Source organism: Schistocerca cancellata, chromosome 4, assembly GCF_023864275.1.
Source record: "Schistocerca cancellata isolate TAMUIC-IGC-003103 chromosome 4, iqSchCanc2.1, whole genome shotgun sequence".
NCBI classification, from domain to species: domain Eukaryota; kingdom Metazoa; phylum Arthropoda; class Insecta; order Orthoptera; family Acrididae; genus Schistocerca; species Schistocerca cancellata.
The window spans coordinates 20670397-20693432 of NC_064629.1; the positions used below are offsets into that span (position 1 = coordinate 20670397).

The 23036-nt window shown below is 41.3% G+C and overlaps 1 protein-coding gene across 1 annotated transcript in view; it reads left to right on the plus strand.

Annotated features, from left to right (window-relative positions):
• Positions 1-20884, plus strand: part of LOC126184726 (probable medium-chain specific acyl-CoA dehydrogenase, mitochondrial) — a 213499-nt gene extending 192615 nt beyond the window's left edge. Inside the window, exons 10-11 of the mRNA XM_049927260.1 lie at positions 12453-12623; positions 20542-20884. Coding sequence (XP_049783217.1) covers positions 12453-12623; positions 20542-20691 — 321 coding nt within the window. The 3' untranslated portion in view covers positions 20692-20884. The remainder of the gene's footprint in view (positions 1-12452; positions 12624-20541) is intronic.
• Positions 20885-23036: the final 2152 nt, after the last annotated feature.

Sequence of the window (23036 nt, forward strand, 5' to 3'; positions counted from 1 at the left end):
CAAGTCTACCAAATTTTGGCAATTGTTGCCTTCACTCATTTTAATAATTTTCAATATAAATGCCAAATCTCAAATATAATTAGAATTACTCCCACTACTTATTCTCGCTGACGTAACGGCCTGTACGTAACCAATACTTTGTTACGAGATTTGCACAATGCAAAATTCGTGTCCAGAACAACCTCAAATCTGAAGATTGTCCTGTCACCAGGTCGCCACGTGTAACCTCCCCCTCACTTACCGACCTTAATGACAGTGAAAGATGAAACCGCGTGTACCTAATGGGAGTTTTGGAAAAGCAATCGTCACCGAAGTTAAGCTGTCGGTAAAGAGGGAGGAAAGGGTTACATCTAAATGAAAGGAAATGTGCTAATGAAACTGGTGGAAATTAATTTTGAAAAGGGGTTAAGTTAATAAAGAAAGTAAATGTGCAGCCATTACGTTAACAATTAACTAGCGGTAATTAGGTATTTGAGATTTGGGGGAAATCACGGTCGCCAGTCCTAAGGACAATTACTATAGTAACTGAAAAAGAAAGGTTATTACACGTATAATTAGCACTAGAAGCGTGGCAACTGAAGGTTGACACGTGTAGTGTGAAAACTGAAAGTTTGTCAGAAGTAATAAATTTCGCTACACCCTGACTTAATTTAGCAAAAGAATTAATAAAACCGAAAAATCGAAAGTTAATTTAGTGACTGAAGTTAATAGTGAGCTTTCTTTCTGAAGCACATCGAAATTAAGTAAAATACGGTTAGTCTTGGACTACCTCAACAATCATTTCTAAAGCTACTTGAATCTACGCAATTTGGAAATAAGAGATTTAATTTTGAACTTGAATTATATGATTCTGAACAATTAACAATAGTAAAATTTAGTACGTACCAAGCTGAGCTGCAGTCACAGGTAAGCTAAAATACGATAACAAAACTCGCACTCTTAATTTGTGCTTGTGTAATCTGAATATTGTAGCCAGCTAACTGAACTTTGAAATTAAAGCAGTGAAATAGAATTAGCTATATTACTTTAGTGCTGGCGTTTAAATTTCAATGACACTCGGGTTCATTTCGGAAAAGGAAGGGACCCTGCTTGGTAATGCAATTGGGACAATGAGCAACAAAGGTTCATGCTACGTTGCTGTTATTATAGTTACGAAAATGGTACAGTTTGAAAAGCTGAGGTCTGCCATACAGTTCTAAAACTTTACTTGCTTCCAGTCTTCCTTGATGGTTGATTGAAGGTTTGAAGCCGTCGATCGAGGAGGTGGCGACAGTCACTCATTGTCGGCCGTCGCTGTTGCAGAAGCTGGATGTTGGCGCGCCTTCTTCTCGACACGGTCACCAGACGAAACGGGTTCTTGATGTGCGCTAGTTAATGTTTCCCGTCCGCGACACCATGTCAGAAACTATCATCGCAAGTCGAGCGCAATTACATGCTGCCAAACCCCGAAAGCGCGGCAACTCGCGGGAGCGTCACACAACACACCTGCTCCACTCGCTACTCCCGCCAGACTCTTTCCCTCAGCCTGCGCTCCACGCGGCAGAGTTAACACTACCAAAGATCCTACACACTTTGATTCTTCACACGACCTATCGACGTAATCGTTCGATAGCAGTTTTCCCTAGGCAAGACCCAGCGTAAAAATACAAATAATATTTACGAAACAAACCAATTATACATCGACATAAATGCATAAATATACAAATAGTAAAACAATTACAATATACAAAGAGACAGAAATGTCATATCTTGAGGTAACAAAGCAAGGAAAAAAAATAGTACAATAGATGGAAATAGGAGGATATGCATTTCCGGCGTTACACAGTGAAGTCGCAACATCTCTGCCTCGGCCAGTAAGCACGGTACCACTCCACAATGGGTTATGGGCATTAACGTCTCCCAGACGTAGGAAAGGTTTAAGAAGTTGATCAATCAGTGCAGCTAATACATTCAGGGGTAAGATGTACGCTGCAGACTGTAATGAACATGTGCCCCTTCGAACCCCTCTTGAAGCTGTGGCTGTCAGAATAAGGACGATGCAGGAAATAACTGTGTTTACGTCCTAAACTCAAACTCTACGGTTCCTGTAATACCCCTTATACCCGCGGAGGGCAGTGGTCCGCATTGCCGGGAACCAGGTTTCCTGGAGGGCAATGCAGATAGCAGTTGTAAAGCTTAACAGTAGCCGTAGCTCACCCAGGTGGTGGAAAAAACCGCTGCAATCCCACCGGAGGATGACATCATGAGACTGGGAAGGCACGGAACATTCATTCAATGAGGCAGTTTACACCTCAGAGTCACCTGCTGTCACCGATTTATTGCCTGAGCAGTCTATATCCATTGGGTTTGAGAGTATGGCGAGATCTAGGTCCCCAGCGGGCGCCAAAATCTCACCTCATCCTCAGCCGCAGAGCTCGTAGGTTGTGGTGGTGTGGGTGCCACCGCAATTTCCTTGGTCTTAGGGGGTTTTCTTTTTGGGTTTCTCTCGCTGCTCCTCAGGTTTCCCTGGCCGAGAGGACTTCACCAGCTCAGTCTCCGGGACCAAGGACGAGCGCGAAGCCCTACGAGCGTGAAGCCCCATGACCAGCTGCTTTTCGGCTCTTCAGCCACTGGCGGGTGTCGTCTTTCCCACTAGAAAAAACCTGGGAAGGGAGTGACCCGAGGGACCCCTTCCTAGCGAGAGAAGCCGAAGAAGACTTACGCTTCTCCAGCTCAGAAGTGGGGACAGACATCCCCGACGGTCGGTGGGGGGAGGGTGTTGCTCCCTAAGTAGGTGGTGCAGAAGCAACAGGGAGGGAAATTACACCTCCCCCTTGATGGTCTTCCGGCTGTGAGAGGTGACCTGGGTTGGCAGAGCTGATGATGCCAGAACTTGAGAGGCGGCGTAAGACTGTCATTCACACAGGACACAGCTGTTCAAATTTTCTCTTAGCCTCAGTGTAGGTCAGTCGGTCCAGGGTCTTTTACTCCACGATTTTCCTTTCTTTCTGGAGAATCCTGCAGTCAAGCGAGCAAGGCGAATGGTGCTCTCCGCAGTTGACACCAATGGGAGGCAGGGCACATGAAGTATTGGGATGTGATGGGCATCCACTCTCGGCACGTGACACTGGAAGTACCGTGGGAAGACGTATTGCCGAACTTCCAGCATTTAATGCACCACATCGTGGGCGGGAATATAGGGCTTTATATCACACCAGTAGAGCATCACTTTGACCTTCTCGGGCAATGTACCACCCTCGAAGGCCGAGATGGAGGCACCGGTGGCAACCCGATTATCCTTTGGACCCCGGTGGACACACCAGATGAAATGTACACCTCGCCACTCTAAATTGGTGTCTTGTCACAAGTGAGCAACTCCCCTGTGACTAGGCAGAGGATGCTGTTTTGATCAAGACTGACCCAGATCTCATTTTGGACAAGCCCTCCACCTCCCCCAATTTTTCCTCTAAATTCTCAACAATAATCTGAGGCTTCATCGTCATGAAAGATTCCCCATCAGCTCTCAAACATACAAGGTACCAGGGCAAATAAGGTCTGCTGCCATCTTTACCCAGACGTTCCTCCCACGGTGTTGCCAGAGAGGGGAACGATTTGGCATCATACCTGTGTGTGTCGACTTGAGCTCGTGATCACTTAGAGACTGCTGGTGTTTTAACTTCCATCGTCTCTTGCTGGTGGTGAGTCGCATAGTGTTCAGAGCCATTTGCACCATTTTCCAAGGTCATCAGTCACCTAGAACTTAGGTTAGTTAAGTTTAAATAGTTCTAAGGACATCATACACATCCATGCCCGAGGCAGGATTCGAACCTGCGACTGTAGCAGTCACGCAGTTCCTGACTGGAGTGCCTAGAACCGCACGGCCACACCGGCCGGCAAAGATGACAGACTACGCTTCATCGCGTGTCATCCGCCCTGATGCTACCCACTCTGACCGGGAGCCCTCCCCACGGGCACCACCTGGTAGGATGGCCGTTGTTGCTGGAAGTCCCGATGTCACAGGGAGATGGGCATCTATCCCTCGGCATACATGGGGAGTTGATGGCACAGGCATCAGCAGAGCGAACCCTGTGTGGTCAGGGGGCTACAACCAACAGGGTACATAGTGGGCCCACCCCAACAGACTGGCTACCATGCTGGATATCAGGTGTAGAGAAGTCCACGATCATCGTTGACGCAGAAATCGACACTGCATAGTGCACGGTGCATGGTGGGAAACGCACCCAGGAAGGTGTCCTCGTCCAAGAGATGGAGAATGGGCAGGAATACAATGCGACAACGAGGAAGTGGGCTAAAGATATCAATGCGGGATTGACACGATGCACCTCGTAAGGTGTCCTTCCCCAATTGGCTCACACTTTGGGAAAATTTTGAAGAATGGAGGTCAAACCCTACAGGGGACCATCACAAAGGCCAAAACGTGTGAAACTCATTTTAGCCGCCTCATGAGAATAGGACCAAAATATTCCTGCCTGTCAAACTCCTGGACCCATAGGGGGCTGCTGTAGTTTCTCCTGGACGCTGTGCCATGCACTTTACTTTATCTTCAGCCTTGCACTTCTGTCATTGTGTGTCGCCGAAAGACTTGCGCAGTTCCGCCTGGAATACTTCACAGCTTGTGAACTTTTCCTCATCGTTCCCATACCATTGCTTGGCAGTGACCTACAAATAGAAAAATACATTAGCCAAACACATGGTGTCATCCCATTTGCTAAATTTGGCTATACGCTCATACACCTTCAGGCACTTATTTGGATCTTGGCCATAGCCATCAGAGAACCCAGAACCCTGTCTCATGTGGTGGCACACATTTGCTGTCATCATCACATCCTGTTCTTCTTCTGTCTCCGATAGACTGCCATCTGTTAAATATTGCTCGAACTCTGGTTTCTCACCACATAAACAGCGGCTCAGTCCTGGCATGATGAGAGCCACTGTGTTGTGGATAATGTGCACTATTACAAGTTCCATATACCCAGCACCTCTTCCAGAATAATGTCACATACACTCCTGGAAATTGAAATAAGAACACCGTGAATTCATTGTCCCAGGAAGGGGAAACTTTATTGACACATTCCTGGGGTCAGATACATCACATGATCACACTGACAGAACCACAGGCACATAGACACAGGCAACAGAGCATGCACAATGTCGGCACTAGTACAGTGTATATCCACCTTTCGCAGCAATGCAGGCTGCTATTCTCCCATGGAGACGATCGTAGAGATGCTGGATGTAGTCCTGCGGAACGGCTTGCCATGCCATTTCCACCTGGCACCTCAGTTGGACCAGCGTTCGTGCTGGACGTGCAGACCGCGTGAGACGACGCTTCATCCAGTCCCAAACATGCTCAATGGGGGACAGATCCGGAGATCTTGCTGGCCAGGGTAGTTGACTTACACCTTCTAGAGCACGTTGGGTGGCACGGGATACATGCGGACGTGCATTGTCCTGTTGGAACAGCAAGTTCCCTTGCCGGTCTAGGAATGGTAGAACGATGGGTTCGATGACGGTTTGGATGTACCGTGCACTATTCAGTGTCCCCTCGACGATCACCAGTGGTGTACGGCCAGTGTAGGAGATCGCTCCCCACACCATGATGCCGGGTGTCGGCCCTGTGTGCCTCGGTCGTATGCAGTCCTGATTGTGGCGCTCACCTGCACGGCGCCAAACACGCATACGACCATCATTGGCACCAAGGCAGAAGCGACTCTCATCGCTGAAGACGACACGTCTCCATTCGTCCCTCCATTCACGCCTGTCGCGACACCACTGGAGGCGGGCTGCACGATGTTGGGGCGTGAGCGGAAGACGGCCTAACGGTGTGCGGGACCGTAGCCCAGCTTCATGGAGACGGTTGCGAATGGTCCTCGCCGATACCCCAGGAGCAACAGTGTCCCTAATTTGCTGGTAAGTGGCGGTGCGGTCGCCTACGGCACTGCGTAGGATCCTACGGTCTTGGCGTGCATCCTTGCGTCGCTGCGGTCCGGTCCCAGGTCGACGGGCACGTGCACCTTCCGCCGACCACTGGCGACAACATCGATGTATTGTGGAGACCTCACGCCCCACGTGTTGAGCAATTCGGCGGTACGTCCACCCGACCTCCCGCATGCCCACTATACGCCCTCGCTCAAAGTCCGTCAACTGCACATACGGTTCACGTCCACGCTGTCGCGGCATGCTACCAGTGTTAAAGACTGCGATGGAGCTCCGTATGCCACGGCAAACTGGCTGACACTGACGGCGGCGGTGCACAAATGCTGCGCAGCTAGCGCCATTCGACGGCCAACACCGCGGTTCCTGGTGTGTCCGCTGTGCGTGCGTGTGATCATTGCTTGTACAGCCCTCTCGCAGTGTCCGGAGCAAGTATGGTTGGTCTGACACACCGGTGTCAATGTGTTCTTTTTTCCATTTCCAGGAGTGTAGAAAAAGGTGTAATTAGCTGAATGACAAACACTAACTTCTCTTAACAAAGGTTTATTCAGCACTTGCACATACAAGAGCTGGAGCGAACTGCCTCTGGCCAGAACACATACAGTATGTATACAGCTACATAACATTCCAATACAATGATTCTTGACATTTTTGGATACTTCTAGAATGTACTCAAACCGAATATAGAAATTAAAATTTCACAGCCCAGATGAGTTTTGTACTCATGACACTCCATGCAACAGTTTAGTATCATAACCACTACACTACGGCGCTACTCAACTTCTGCTGCAACAATATTGTGAAACACTGACAAGTGCCCAAACTCCAGCCAGAGAGGACAACTGATGGAGGGAGTAGTGCTTCATGAGAATGCTTGACCGCACATCAAACACAGGAGCTTTTTAAAAAAATTGGGAAGGCCTAGGAAAACTGCCTGCATATATCATAAATGCTCCTCTTGCATGGATCCCATGACCCAGATGTCATCAACGTAGTTCACATAACCGAAAATACCGTGCATCAGCTGCTTCAGATGTAGTTGATAAATTCATGGTGCAGACGAAATTCCAAAGGGCAAATAATCACACTGGTAGAGCCCAAAAGGGCACTGAGCAATAAAAACTTTGTTGGTCTGATGGGAACTTTTGTTACCCCTACAGCAAGGCCGTTGGCCTTTGTCAACTATGTAGAAACCAAAAACTTAAGCTTATGTTGCTAGTAGAAAAATCATCTCGCCCAAAAATATTTTGTGTTCCACATTCTTATAACATGCAGAGATTAAGCATAGCCCACTGAAAGGAACACACTGCAAACTACAAGAAAACTTTGACAGCCTCCTGTTCCAATAACCACTATGTCAAGATTCCATTAGTATCCAAGTTGAAACTTCCTGGCAGATTAACACTGTGTGCCCGACCGAGACTCGAACTTGGGACCTTTGCCTTTCGCGGGCAAGTGCTCTACCATCTGAGCTACCGAAGCACGACTCACGCCCGTTCTCACAGCTTCACTTCTGTCAGTATCTCGTCTCCTACCTTCCAAACTTTACAGAAGCTCTCCTGCAAAACTTGCAGAACTAGCACTCCTGAAAGGAAGGCAAAGGTCCCGAGTTCGAGTCTCGGTCGGGCACACAGTTTTCATCCGCCAGGAAGTTTCATATCAGCGTACACTCTGCTGCAGAGTGAAAATCTCATTCTGGAAACATCCCCCAGGCTGTGGCTAAGCCATGTCTCCGCAATATCCTTTCTTTCAGGAGTGCTAGTTCTGCAAGTTTCGCAGGAGAGCTTCTGTAAAGTTTGGAAGGTAGGAGACGAGATACTGGCAGAAGTGAAGCTGTGAGACCGGGTGTGAGTCATGCTTTGGTAGCTCAGATGGTAGAGCACTTGCCCACGAAAGACAAAGGTCCCGAGTTAGAGTCTCGGTCGGGCACACAGTTTTAATCTGCCAGGAAGTTTCATATCAGTGTACACTCCGCTGCAGAGTGAAAATATCATTCTAGTATCTAAGTTAATTAGGCTTACCGTCACTCATACACTACCAGGGTAAGCAGAATAGTCAGTGAGCCATGGGGGCATTGCCACAGTATATCACAAAGCATTGCCAAATTGCCTACCCTGTGGCATACCACACACATGCTATATGTGTGTCCTGACATAGGTGGGAGAGGCAGACAAGGGGTTACTGGTCAGTCTACCCTCCTGAGCAGTACAGAGCAGAAGGCAAAAGGACAATTCACAGTGAAGGCATTTGATTGCTTTCTTCTATCTGGGCCAATACTGGTACAGGCATTTACTATAAACACATGTGGTGAGGCTTGGTTGGCAGCTCATTGTAGCAGCTCTTTAATAATTACTTCAAAACCCTGTTTATTCCAGACAGGACTAACTGACAAACACACTGGAGGCTAGTTCTAGGGTTAGAAAAAGCATTAATAACGCTGTTACAACAGAATCCAGTGAATAAGTCCCAGGAGTGGATGCTAATCACAGTAGCAAACACTAGCAGCATCTTAAGACAACTTTTGCAAAACAAAACATACTGAGTGTGACAGTCTGTTCACTGTGGTACTCCAAGCGAGAGCACAGACTTACATGGAGCTGGACTGAGGCTGGATGTGGATTCAGCGTCCAGATCATCTGACTGAGAACTCCGTGAAAATGTGGAATCTAGGGGGTTTTGAAGAGTCTCGTGGGGGCACTGGCTGGGTGGCTTTAAGTGGGGAAAAGCAATCTTCCAGGTCTCTTGCAGGTGCCTGCCAATCACGATGTAGTTAGGTCCACTCTACTGCTCCTAAGGCAGGGATGTGACTGCAGTTGCACTAACTAAGTCCGTGTTCGGTATCAACATTGTTAAGCTGAAAGCTAAATGTAACTGCTCTGCCAAATAAAGCTTGCAACATTGTTATACACCATTTAGCCCCACCCCTCATGCTCCCTGGAGTAGGGACTGCTAGGTTAACAGTAGTCTGAGAACAGCAACATCAGTAGGCTTACAAGGGTTCGAAAGAGAGCAAAAACGCAAGTGCTGGTATCAAGCTGGCTTTATATGCTAGTACATGCCTGTGGTTGCAAAGTTCCATGGTGGCAACCTACTACAGCACCTAGATGACATATGAAGTTAAATGTTAAATGTTAATTCCTTGAATAATAACTGGTGCCCACGGACCACGTCTGGGGGTGTCTACATTTTCAAAAGGGTCTCACCTTACTGTTTACTTCAAGTAACAATATGCCCTCAGCATCGTCTCTGCTTCCGCACCTTGGAGCACATGTCGTCCTTTCTCACAGCTTCAAGATAACACTACAGTAACAAGGAATAATAAAAATATTACATATCAATGGGGGGCAGTCCCTTTGAACACACACCAAATGACAGGACTGCCAACTTCCCCATTGTGGAGTAACAAGTGCAGAAGCAGAGCAATACTCAGAACCCAAAGAATATTGCGAGTGGGAAGTAGGATGCTGTCAGTAACTTGAACCTAATGAACCCGATGTGGATGAAGGTGGGCAGTGCCACGATGTCACTGCACTCAAATCAGCAACGGCATCAGGACACAAATGCCCAGCATTGGTCAAGGCTGCCTGGCTCACCACAAGGGGGCACATGTGCCACAAATTTCTAATTTTGGCACCTGCCCTACTTTGGACCTTGAGGTTGGGTGTTAAACTGTCTCACTAATGAGGGATGTGGTTGTCCAGTTGAGTGTCCCCACTGTGCTACATCATATGCAGACTCTTGTATGAGAGACCTGGTAGGTCAGCGATCTCTGCTGCATAGAAGTTCCTTAGGGGGGTAGGTGCGTGCGCGTGCATGCTGCTCTTCACCAGCTTCTAAAAACCTATGGGAAGGTGGGAGAATCCCCTTCACTACTTCTTGCTGCACTGCCAGGTAAGATGTATTGTCAATCAAGCTGATACAGCTGCCTTGATATTGTCCAGCAGTGCAGGATTGTATCAAATTGAAGCTCTCCAGAGCCTGTGCAGAATTTCTCAAAGTTAAGGTTAACAGTCTGTCAGTTGCTCAATTAGTATCATCAAACCCATGTGGTCATGGCAATGTTACAATCTCACAAGCGCGCGCGCGCACGCACGCGCACGCACGCACGCGCACGCACCTACCCCCCTAAGGAACTTCTATGCAGCAGAGATCGCTGACCTACCAGGTCTCTCATACAAGTGTGCGCGTGTGCGTGCGCGTTTGTGAGATTGTAACATTGCCATGACCACATGGGTTTGATGATACTAATTGAGCAACTGACAGACTGTTAACCTTAACTTTGAGAAATTCTGCACAGGCTCTGGAGAGCTTCAATTTGATACAATCCTGCACTGCTGGACAATATCAAGGCAGCTGTATCAGCTTGATTGACAATACATCTTACCTGGCAGTGCAGCAAGAAGTAGTGAAGGGGATTCTCCCACCTTCCCATAGGTTTTCAGAAGCTGGTGAAGAGGGTGGTGGTGGTGGTGGTGGTGGTGGTGGTGGTGAAGAGGGTGGTGGTGGTGGTGGTGAAGAAGGTATCTGTGTTGGCTCCTGGCTTGCCACCAGCACTGCGTGCCTACGGAGCAATTCCGCATTTTGTTTAAGCAGTTCTTGCATATTATCTTGTGGCAGCTTTTGTTTCTGCTACTGGAGTCGTAACTGCTCCTACCAACATTGCAAAAAAAAAAAAATGCTGGGTCCATGATGGCCACAATTTAAAGCTATGAAAGAGAAAAACGTAAGACATGTCAGAATGTCCTACATCGCTAGTATAGCAATATTCTGTGCCTGTTGGAATTGCAGTATTGTCACACATGTTCAGATACAAAAATAGTCAATGGTGGCTTACCTACAAGCCCAGGAAGCTGGACCAAGGAAGAGGAAATGGAACTCCACATGTAATTCATTCTAGGGGTGGGGGGGGGGGGGGGGCAGAGTGTCTCAACACCATGTAGGGACAAGCACAGACCAACATAATGTGACCAGTGCGAGTGATTGAGTAACTAAGCAGATGGAAAACAGAGTACAGTGCAAGGCTAATGCCAGGACTGCGGTGGTTGATGTCCACATAACAACCCCTGGGATAATACTATTGCCACAGGCAGGTAAATACCTGGGTAGTGGTTCTACCTATGCAAGGCCTTGCTCATGCCATTTGTGGTAGTGTTCTAATTCCACTGTGATACTCATGCTAGCTTATATGCACCCACCTCTATATCCTCTGGTGGGAATAGTAAATGTGTTAATGGAGATTAATTCCTTAAGGGTGTCAGGATGCAAGAATGTGTTGAGGTGCAAGTTCCACTTCCAGAGTTTAGGAAACTATTGTCAGATGGGAAGATTAAAATAGCTCATGTAGTGTAGCAGGTGTGCGGCCCCTTGAGTCATGCTGTAGAGAATGTCAGCAACTGAGTGCCTGCTAGACATGGGGGCCATTTGGATCTTATCACCTGATAGTCTCATGTCTCAACATCTTCCTGTACTTTATCTCCATTAACACATTTGACTCTTTTTTCAGTATCATATTTTTTGTTTTATTATTTTATTTACTATGTCTCATTTTCTTTATTGATTTTTTTTCATTTTCATTCTCTTCCCCTCATTTCTCTCTGTTACGTTATCTCTCTTTTTCCCTAGTTTTTAACTGCACTATTAATTTACCTTCCTCTAATCCATCTTAACTTCTCACTTTGTTCTCAACATCTCTGGGCTGAAGCTGGCACATACTCTGTCTGGTGCCTCGCCCTTCATCTTGATATCTGGATGAACTGCCCCGCTCTTCTAATATATTCCAACTTATCCTTCTCTCTCCTCCACTAGTAAGGAACTGATAGTTCTAAAATCTAGGATTTTTTTTTCTTATTTTTGTCTTCTTATAGAACAGTTTTGCTGTTATGATCTGCCCTGGTTTTTATGGCACATGATCTTCTGTCAGAGATAGAAACTTTCATGAGGAATAGCATTATATTCTTTATCAGTGGGAGAGAGCTGAATAAGAGAGCTGAATAACTCACAGACTGAGTAAAGGTAATTTCTAGATTTATTGAAGGCCTTAGTCTATTCAACACTACATGAAAAATGTTGCTACTGTGGTTATGAACGTCTCTTTTTGGAATCCATGCTGCAATTTATTTTTCTGGTTATATTTACAGAAAAAAAAATCAGTTTTACCAAGAATTATTGTTTCAAATAACTTTTCATTCATTGAACGTTGGTGTCAGTGAAACTAACTATCGGTAATGAATGGTGAGCCAGAAGCAATGAGCACCAACATTGTAGATAACAATAATTTCATGTTAATGTCCAAATTGACAAATTTTTAGCCTAGTCTTTATTTTAACCTCTTTTTCACCAATAAGAAGTAGTACTGGGCGATTACATTGCTGCTGTTAAGTATTATGATTTCTGCATGGAAGTCTATGGGAAAGAGGCATCTGCAATATAAAAATGATTAAATGCCTCAGATCATAATATTAATTGATATTCTGCATGATTGATACTGATAACAAAAAAGGAAATTTTCTTGTTAACAGGCTGTTGCTTTCATGCTTGCGGATATGGCTATTGGTGTTGAAACAGCTCGCTTATCATGGATGAGAGCTGCATGGGCTTCAGATCAAGGTGAAAGGAATTCCTACCTGGCATCTATTGCTAAGGCTTATGCATCTGATGTAGCCCAGAAGTGTGCGTCAGATGCTGTGCAGGTATTACTTTATGTTTGTCCTGGCAAATTGACTGTGCCTTTTCTTTTAACCTTAATAATAATAATAATAATAATAATAATAATAATAATAATAATAATAATAATAAGCACCCGTATCATCTAACACAGCCACACATAGATCAAGACGCATCCAACACATGGCTAAGAAACGGCAATATATACAGTGAGACTGAAGGATTCATGATCGCAATACAGGATCAAACAATAAACACCAGATATTACAGCAAGCATATTATTAAAGATCCCAATACCACAACAGATAAATGCAGACTTTGCAAACAACAAATAGAAACAGTAGATCACATAACAAGCGGATGTACAATACTAGCAAATACAGAATACCCCAGAAGACATGACAATGTAGCAAAAATAATACATCAACAACTTGCCATAAAACATAAACTAATAAAACAACACGTTCCCACATACAAGTATGCACCACAAAGTATACTGGAGAATGATGAATACAAATTATACTGGAACAGAACGATTATAACAGATAAAACAACACCACATAACAAACCTGACATCATACTCACCAATAAAAAGAAGAAATTAACACAACTAATTGAAATATCCATACCCAACACAACAAATATACAGAAGAAAACAGGAGAAAAAATTGAAAAATACATCCAACTGGCTGAGGAAGTCAAGGACATGTGGCATCAGGATAAAGTCGACATTATCCCAATTATACTAGCAACTACAGGAGTCATACCTCACAATATTCACCAGTACATCAATGCAATACAGCTACATCCAAACATATATATACAACTACAAAAATCTGTAATTATTGATACATGTTCAATTACCCGAAAGTTCCTAAATGCAATATAATACAGTTACAAGGAAGTCACGCTTGACCGAGGTCCGCGTCACGTTCCATTTTTAACCAGACTTAAGTCTGAGAAAAAAAAAGATAAAAATAATAATAATAATAATAATAAACCCCGTGGAGGCCCGGGAAAAGAATAGGCCTCCGGTACGTTCTGCCAGTCGTAAAAGGCAACGAAAAGAACAAACCACTAATAGGGCTAATCCCCCTTTTAGTGTGATTACTTGGTTCAGGACAGAACTAAAGAAGCCTCGGACAAGCGCCGTCATGGTCGGGGACGATGCTTGAACCATATGCCCGCCCACAATGGTAACGACACTGCTAGACAACTGGAAAATGATTTAAATCCAAATAGAGGTGTTTTGCAGGATATGCTTCCTGCAACCACCCTAGAAGGAAAACAAAGACAGAGGATGAGATGGTCAGATGAAGTTAATCGACACCTCATGTTCTGTTATTACCAAGCAACAAACCTAGGAACCAACACAACTGGATACAGATCATAAGTATACACAACATTTATTACCAGATACCTGGAATTAAAATTTTTAACAGAACGACTAGCTGATCAGATCCGTGTAATAATAAAAAATAACAGGATACCCCAGTCAGAATTAGAAAACATCAAACAACAAGTACAACAAATACTGGAACAAAATAATGTGCAATCAGAAGAAGAAGAAAATACAGTAATGGACTCAAACATCCCAGAGCAAACAAACAAAGACCAACACGCATCAATTAAACAATCAGAGGAAAACGAAATCTTAAGACAGCCACCAGAACAAGCACAAATAGAACACGAAGAGAGACACGTGTTAGATATAGGAGAGAAATTTCAGCTGACATATATAGAATACAAAGACACAAATACAGACATTAGACCATTCTTGCATAGACCGCCAAATAACCCGCAAGTCGAAACAACAATAAAAACTATCAACACAATCATACACAACAAAATAAATGAAAACACAATTATGGAAGAGCTACAACTACTGGTTTATATAGGAGCATTCACTACACTAAATATACACACTAGGCAGAGATCAGAACAAACCAACACACAGAAGAAACCCACAAAACCAGCATGGCAACACAGGCTACAGATCAGAATAGAAAAACTGAGAAGAGACATTGGACAGCTAACACAATTTATAAGAAATGAAATATCAGACAAAAAACGAAAAAGGTTAGGTAAAATCTCACAACAAGAAGCAATAGAGCAATTAGATGAAAAAAAGCAGAAATTGCAAGCATTGGCCAAACGACTTAGAAGATACAAAAAAAGTGAAAATAGAAGGAAACAAAACCAAACATTCAACACAAACCAAAAGAAATTTTACCAGACAATAGATAACACACACATTATAATAGACAATCCACCAAACATAACAGACATGGAACACTTCTGGAGCAACATATGGTCAAACCCGGTACAACATAACAGGCATGGACGGTGGATACAAGCAGAAACAGACACATACAAGATGATACCATAAATGCCTGAAGTGATAATTTTGCAACATGAAGTCACCCGAGCAATTAATTCTACACACAATTGGAAAGCCCCTGGAAATGATAAAATAGCAAATTACTGGCTAAAGAAGTTCACCTCAACACATTCACATCTCACTAAATTATTTAACAGTTACATTGCAGACCCATACACATTCCCTGATACACTTGCACATGGAATAACCTATCTGAAACCTAAAGATCAAGCAGACACAGCAAACCCAGCTAAATATTGCCCCATAACATGCCTACCAACAATATACAAAATATTTAACTTCAGTCATCACACAGAAATTAATGACACATACAACACAGAACAAAATTATAAATGAAGAACAAAAAGGCTGCTGCAAAGGAGCACGAGGATGTAAAGAGCAACTGATAATAGATACAGAGGTGACATATCAAGCTAAAACTAAACAAAGGTCCCTACACTACACATACATTGATTACCAAAAAGCCTTTGATAGTGTACCCCACTCATGGTTACTACAGATATTGGAAATATACAAAGTAGAACCTAAATTGATACAGTTCCTAAACATAGTAATGAAAAACTGGAAAACCACACTTAATATCCAAACAAATTCAAATAATATCACATCACAGCCAATACAGATTAAGCGTGGAATATACCAAGGAGACTCATTAAGTCCTTTCTGGTTCTGCCTTGCTCTGAACCCACTATCCAACATGCTAAATAATACAAATTATGGATACAATATTACTGGAACATACCCACACAAAATCACACATTTGCTATACATGGATGATATAAAACTACTGGCAGCAACGAATCAACAACTCAACCAATTACTAAAGATAACAGAAGTATTCAGCAATGATATAAATATGGCTTTTGGAACAGACAAATGTAAGAAAAATAGCATAGTCAAGGGAAAACACACTAAACAAGAAGATTACATATTGGATAACCACAGCGACTGCATAGAAGCGATGGAAAAAACAGATGCCTATAAATATCTAGGATACAGGCAAAAAATAGGAATAGATAATACAAATGTTAAAGAAGAACTAAAAGAAAAATATAGACAAAGACTAACAAAAATACTGAAAACAGAATTGACAGCAAGAAACAAGACAAAAGCTATAAATACTTATGCTATATCAGTATTGACCTACTCATTTGGAGTAGTGAAATGGAGTGACACAGACCTAGAAGCACTCAATACACTTACACGATCACAATGCCACAAATATAGAATACATCACATACATTCAGCAACAGAAAGATTCACATTAAGCAGAAAGGAAAGTGGAAGGGGATTTATAGATATAAAAAACCTACATTATGGACAGGTAGACAATTTAAGAAAATTCTTTCTAGAATGAGCAGAAACTAGCAAAATACACAAAGCAATCACTCATATAAATACATCAGCTACACCATTGCAATTTCATAACCACTTCTACAACCCTTTTGATCACATAACATCAACAGATACAAAGAAAGTAAATTGGAAAAAGGAAACACTACATGGCAAGCACCCGTATCATCTAACACAGCCACACATAGATCAAGACGCATCCAACACATGGCTAAGAAAAGGCAATATATACAGTGAGACGGAAGGATTCATGATTGCAATACAGGATCAAACAATAAACACCAGATATTACATCAAGCATATTATTAAAGATCCCAATACCACAACAGATAAATGCAGACTTTGCAAACAACAAATAGAAACAGTAGATCACATTACAAGCAGATGTACAATACTAGCAAATACAGAATACCCCAGAAGACATGATAATGTAGCAAAAATAATACACCAACAGCTTGCCTTACAACATAAACTTATAAAACAACACGTTCCCACATACAAGTATGCACCACAAAATGTACTGGAGAATGATGAATACAAATTATACTGGAACAGAACCATTATAACAGATAAAACACCACCACATAACAAACCTGACATCATACTCACCAATAAAAAGAAGAAATTAACACAACTAATCGAAATATCCATACCCAATACAACAAATATACAAAAGAAACAGGAGAAAAAATTGAAAAATACATCCAACTGGCTGAGGAAGTCAAGGACATGTGGCATCGGGATAAAGTTGACAATATACCGATTATACTATCAACTACACGAGTCATACCACACAATATTCACCAGTACATCAATGCAATACATCTACATCCAAACATATATATATACAACTACAGAAATCCGTAATTATTGATAATGTTCAATAACCCGAAAGTTCCTAAATGCAATATAACATATACCGTACAGTTAAAAGGAAGTGACGCTTGATCAAGGTCCGCGTCACTTCCCATTTTTAACCAGAGTTAACGTCTGAGAAAGTATAATACTAAATCAGCACTTATTATTATTTCTTTAGATTTATGTTACAAATGAAGAAATCAGTTTTCTGTCTCACATATCAACAAATGTTATGTCGCATGCAATATTCTCATCATTAGTTAAAATAAAAATAGATTTAACACAAGGAAGTATTATGAAATACGTTTCATCTATTTTTATTTTCCATCCCTGAACCACAGAGTGTGTACATGTAGCCCCACTCCAATGGTAACTTCCAAATTAAAAGGTTATCTATACTACTGTATATATGCAAGTCCATTTTTAAAATGGAAAGTTCTTCATTGATTTACTTCAAAGATTTTTGGTAACAGAATTTTACACGATACTTTAAAGTAAGTTTGGCAAAGCCTATGTCTGTCTGAACATTTATTAGATTTTTACATGATACTCTAATAAACATTCAGATAGACAAACCATTTTTTTGTGTATGTGGTACATAATGTATAGAGAAAATATTGTTAGCAAAACCTTGGAATGTTCTTGTCCAATGTGCTTGAAACTTTTACGTGATACTCTGATAAATATTCAAATGGACATAGGCTGTATATTTTGTTAAACAACAAGTATACATTTTCTGTTTAAACTATATGTGAGAAAAAGAAAATGTTATTCTCTCCCCTTATGAGTAAAATTTTTGTTTAAAATTATACATAACTGTGTGCTGTTTTGTTTTCTTCCTGACAGTCAATTTTAGTAGAAAACTGTGAAGTTGTAATCTTACCTAATTATAGCCAATAAGCCACAAATAGAAAGTTTCTGAGGATTCAGAATCTGTAGAGACAAACTATGTGAATAATGTCACTGAAAGTATTATCCTGATAGTATACGGGGTACTAGAGACCTCCCTTGAAGCTGGATCCATTTCCCCAATAATTGTAAGCGACTTCAGCTTTGTTCTTTGCCCTTCATTTCTCAAACAAAGAGTCATTGGCAATAACAGAGAAAGAGGAGAAGAGGGAATGGGCAGAGGGAGGGGGGGAGGGGGAGGAAATGGATATACAGTAGGGGAAGGAGGAGATTGACAGAGAGGAGGAGGTGGAGGAGATTGTCAGAAAGAGCGGGGGAGAAGATAAGAATGTGTATCCAATTTGCATACATATTTAGCAACTGTCAAGCATTGCATTGCTAGGCTCACTAGTATTGTGTAAAGAAGGCCATGCTGGTGGATTATTGTCAGTTACAATTACCTGTTTTATCAATTCATTAGCTGTTCCCAACCAGATATTGGTATGACTGTTTGGTTAAACTGAAAAGAAAAAAAGTCAAAGCACACACATCTAACATGTATGGTAACCGGATATACATCGTAATCTCCTCCTACCCATTTCTCTGTCCACATTCTCCTCCTTCCCATCTTTCTGTTGCCGTTACCCACTCCTCTTCCCACCTGTATCTCTCTGTCCACCTCCTGGTCGTTTTTCTATTTCCATCTCTTTTTCCCCCCATCACTGACTTTAAGCTTTGTTCATTGTTAATGCATATTAAGATTCTCTAGTAGTATTCTAATAATAAGCTGATAATCCATAAACACAACTTTCCTGTTTGCTAAAAAAGTTTAACAATTATAATATGTAGCCTAAGTCTGTCTGATGTGCTTCAATTATTCCATTATTTTATTTATAACCTAACAGATTACTGTCTGGATAGCCTTCAAGTTACTAGGAAAGTAACTGAACTTTCATCAATTTGTTAGTAAGTTGTATATTCATGCTGCACATGCACAGAAAATTATCTACAAATAGGAATACTGAACAATGTGCGTCTCCATCAACACCTACATACATACTCTGTAAGCCACTGCATGGTGCGTGGCAGGGGTGCCCTGTACGGCTGTTAGTTATTTCCTTTCCTGGAGATAGAGCAAGAGAGAAACGATTGTCTCTATGCTTCCAGATGAGCCCCAATTTCTCGTATCCAATATACATGGTCCTTACATAAAATGTAGGTTGGTGGCAGTAAAAGTGTGCTGTGGTCTGATTCAAATGCCGGCTCTCTAAATTTTCTCACTTTCTTAAAAAGAACATTACCTTCCCTCCAGGGATTCCCACTTGAGTTCCCAATGCACCCCTGTGACCCCTTTTACCCTTCAGCCATATGTCACAGTATATCATGTGGAGAAAGGGGGGGGGGGGGGGGGGGGCAAGCTGAGTTTTGCATCTAAACCAGGGATGCCTATTACTGTGCCATCCATAAGGGACTCTGTGCAACAGTCAAATAACAGTGTATTTTTAAGATTCTCCAGTGTGAGCAATTTGTTAAATGATTGTTGAAAGCAGTAGTTTTAAATTAGTCAGTCACATAAATGAAACACAAGAATGGCGAACTCTTAACTTATGAGAACTAACCTGCCACTTATATGACTGTTCATGATCACGCAGTAAGTTTGCTATTTTAGATAAATGGTGTGCTAGGTTAATGTGGAGCTGATCAGATGCTTCAGTATGTTAAGTAAAGTAAATGCCAGTTGAAGTTACTTAAAATACTTGTAGTGTATTCTTCATAATTTACGATTTCTGAATATCAGTTTATGTATACCATTAACGGAGGATAAAAGAACAACTGTAATGGGACATGTTACAGTCAATGTGTATGTAGTGAGCTATTTATCTGAAACTGATACATAAGGATATAAGAATTCAAAAGCCTGCATGCATAATGCATGCAAGATACAAATAAAGTTATTTGAAATGTTATTTTTAAATAATTTTTCCTTCATTTTAAGTATGCAAATGCACCAGACTCCCAGAAATGAAAGAAATGAGTATAGATTGAAAATTTTCTTCAAGAAATTTACTCCCTAGAATCAGATAATCTGCACATTGTTCATATATTGTGCAAATTTTATAAATACAGGAAATTCAAATCATTGCAAAAATGCAATGTGTAGAAAATTTCACTCATTAACTAAAACATAGATTGTGACTCCTTTTTAGACAACAAAACACAATAAAATTAGAAATTTATAATAATTTAAGTCTGTGAGAGTGGTTACTGTAGGACTGAAACAAAAAAACTGAAGATTGCACATTAAAAAAAACAAAAAATAAAGGAAAAATGCACATGCACGCAAGTCATGAAACCTTTGTTAGAAACACTAGAAAAATGTCAAAACATTAGTCTTCAGATTTACATAATGTGTTACAATGTTCTGACACATTTCTGTTTTTCAGATATTTGGTGGAAATGGTTTTAATAGTGAATACCCTGTGGAGAAACTGATGAGAGATGCAAAAATTTTTCAAATATATGAAGGAACATCTCAGATACAGCGTCTTATTATATCAAGAGCAATGTTGGATAAAATGAAGCAAAGATCATGAATATTTTACATTTGTATTAATAGCTCTTCATTCTGCAGAACTGTATCTTGAAGAGAATGAATACTTTCATTAAATTCCTTTGAAAAATCAAGAAATTCAAATACATTTTCAAATATTCTGAATTCACTTATTGCATGTACATTGTTAGCATTTTTTATATCTCTGTAATAAAGTTATTTCTACAAGTGTCAAATAATCTTGTTCTGTGTATTTATATTCAGTCTTTTGTAAAATACCTGCATGTAAATCATATACCATTTACTTCTCTCATGTTTTGCTTGCACCTGCATGTGTCACTTTACTTCTTTACCAAATAAAGTGACACAGTGGTTAAGACACCAGGTTCATACTCAGGAAAAGGACTGAGGTGACCAACAAGGTTTAGATTTTGCATGGTTAATGTAACTCACCTCAGAGGAATGCAGACCTATTGCCAATTTTCTTTCCAATCTTTTATCAACTCAGCAAGTTATCAGTTCATAATGAGAATGCTATTGACAGAACATTACATGCTACCTAACCTCCAGTCATTCTTTTTTGTCTTTTTCGTAAGTAGTATGCTTCAGTCTGACATCACACCCAAACTGAATTTTTGCTTGGAGGACTCAAATGTATATTCAGCTGTGACTTTCAATTCCTCTCTCTTGCTAACCAGTGGTACAATCTGGTCAACATTTCACTTTCTAAAGTTCTTAACCCTGGATCACAAAGAGAATTAGAGGGAACTTCACATTGCAGTTATATTGTAAGATACTAAAGAAGGTATACAGAAATGAGTTTTCTCTCTGTCCTGAAACATGTAAAATGTAGACATTCTATTTTATAGTGGCCAAAAGCATTGTATTATGAGCAGGAAGTTGATAACTCTGATAACAAAATGAAGACAGTTTGGAACAGTGTTAGAAGGGAGACAGAGAAAACTATAAGAACATTTGAAGAACTAAAAATTAACCATGAAGGAAATCTAGTACACAATCCTGAAAATATAGCCTATATTTTCAACAAGCACTTCTTGTCAGTTTCAGAACGAATAGGCTGCAAGATCTCTGGGTATAGTCTTTTGCATATCACTCAGAAATTCATTAACAAACATACAGGTAAAATTCATATTAGACCTGTCACAGCATCTGCAATTGAAAGAACAAATATCTGTCTCACAAATACATATTCCACTGGCATAGATAATATCTCTAGTAATTTACTAAAACAGAGCTGTGCTTCTATTTGTGATGTACTTTGCTATATTTTCAGTGCATCCATACAACAAGGAACTGTGCCTGATACATTCAAGTATGCTGTTGTTAAACCCCTTTTCACAAAAGGTGATAAAAACAAAGTCAGAAATTACAGGCTAACATCCCTCCTAACTGCTTTTCCCAGAATCTGGAAAAGCTTATATATATGAGAATTTTGGAACATCTAGATAAACTGACTTTTGCTGAGAATGTTTTATTTATTTGTTAAAGTATAAATTGGTTTTTGAAAGGGTCTTTCAACTGAAAAGCAAAGTTCTGAATTCAATTAACGACAGAATGGTAACAACAGGATTGAAATGAAATGAGCATCTGGCATTGTTGGCCCAGATACCCCATACGGGGGAGTTCGGCTGCCAAGTGCAAGTCTTATTTCAGTCGATGCCACATTGGACAACTTGCATGCTGGTGATAAGGACAACACATCATCCTCATCGTAACATCCAGTCCAGGAGCAGAGAAAATCTCCAACCCGGCTGGGAATTGAACCCAGGCCCGCTGCATGGGTGGCAAGTACATAACCACTAAGCTAAGCAGGTGGACACAGTAGGATTATTTTGTGACTTGCCAAAAGCCTTTGACACTGAATCACCAAATCCTACTACAGTAAGCAGAGCTATTAGGAACAAGTGGCATAGCAAATAAGTGATTGGAATCATACCTCGAAGATAGAAAGCAGAAATTAATAGTAGATACTACTGATGAGATCTACGGTGACCTGGTTTCATCTAATTGGATAACCATTAAATGTTGAGTGCCCAAGGATTCGTTCTTGGTCATGTACTGTACTGTACCTCATATTCATAAATGACCTACCTTAATGTAAAAAGCTACAATGCTTCTTTTACAATTTTTGCATATGACTCCATCACATGCATGTCCAGCAGTCATAATGCTGATCTTGAAGGATCTGTTAAGAATATTCTCATTCATTTAATGAAATGGGTTAGCATCAGTGGACTCCTGTTGAACTTTAACAAGATGACTATTTGGTTCACTGCAACTGCTAATACTGAGGACGAGTTAACTGTGGAGTATGGCAAACAGTCACTAGAAAGAGTTTAAACAACAAATTTTTTTAAATGTAATTAT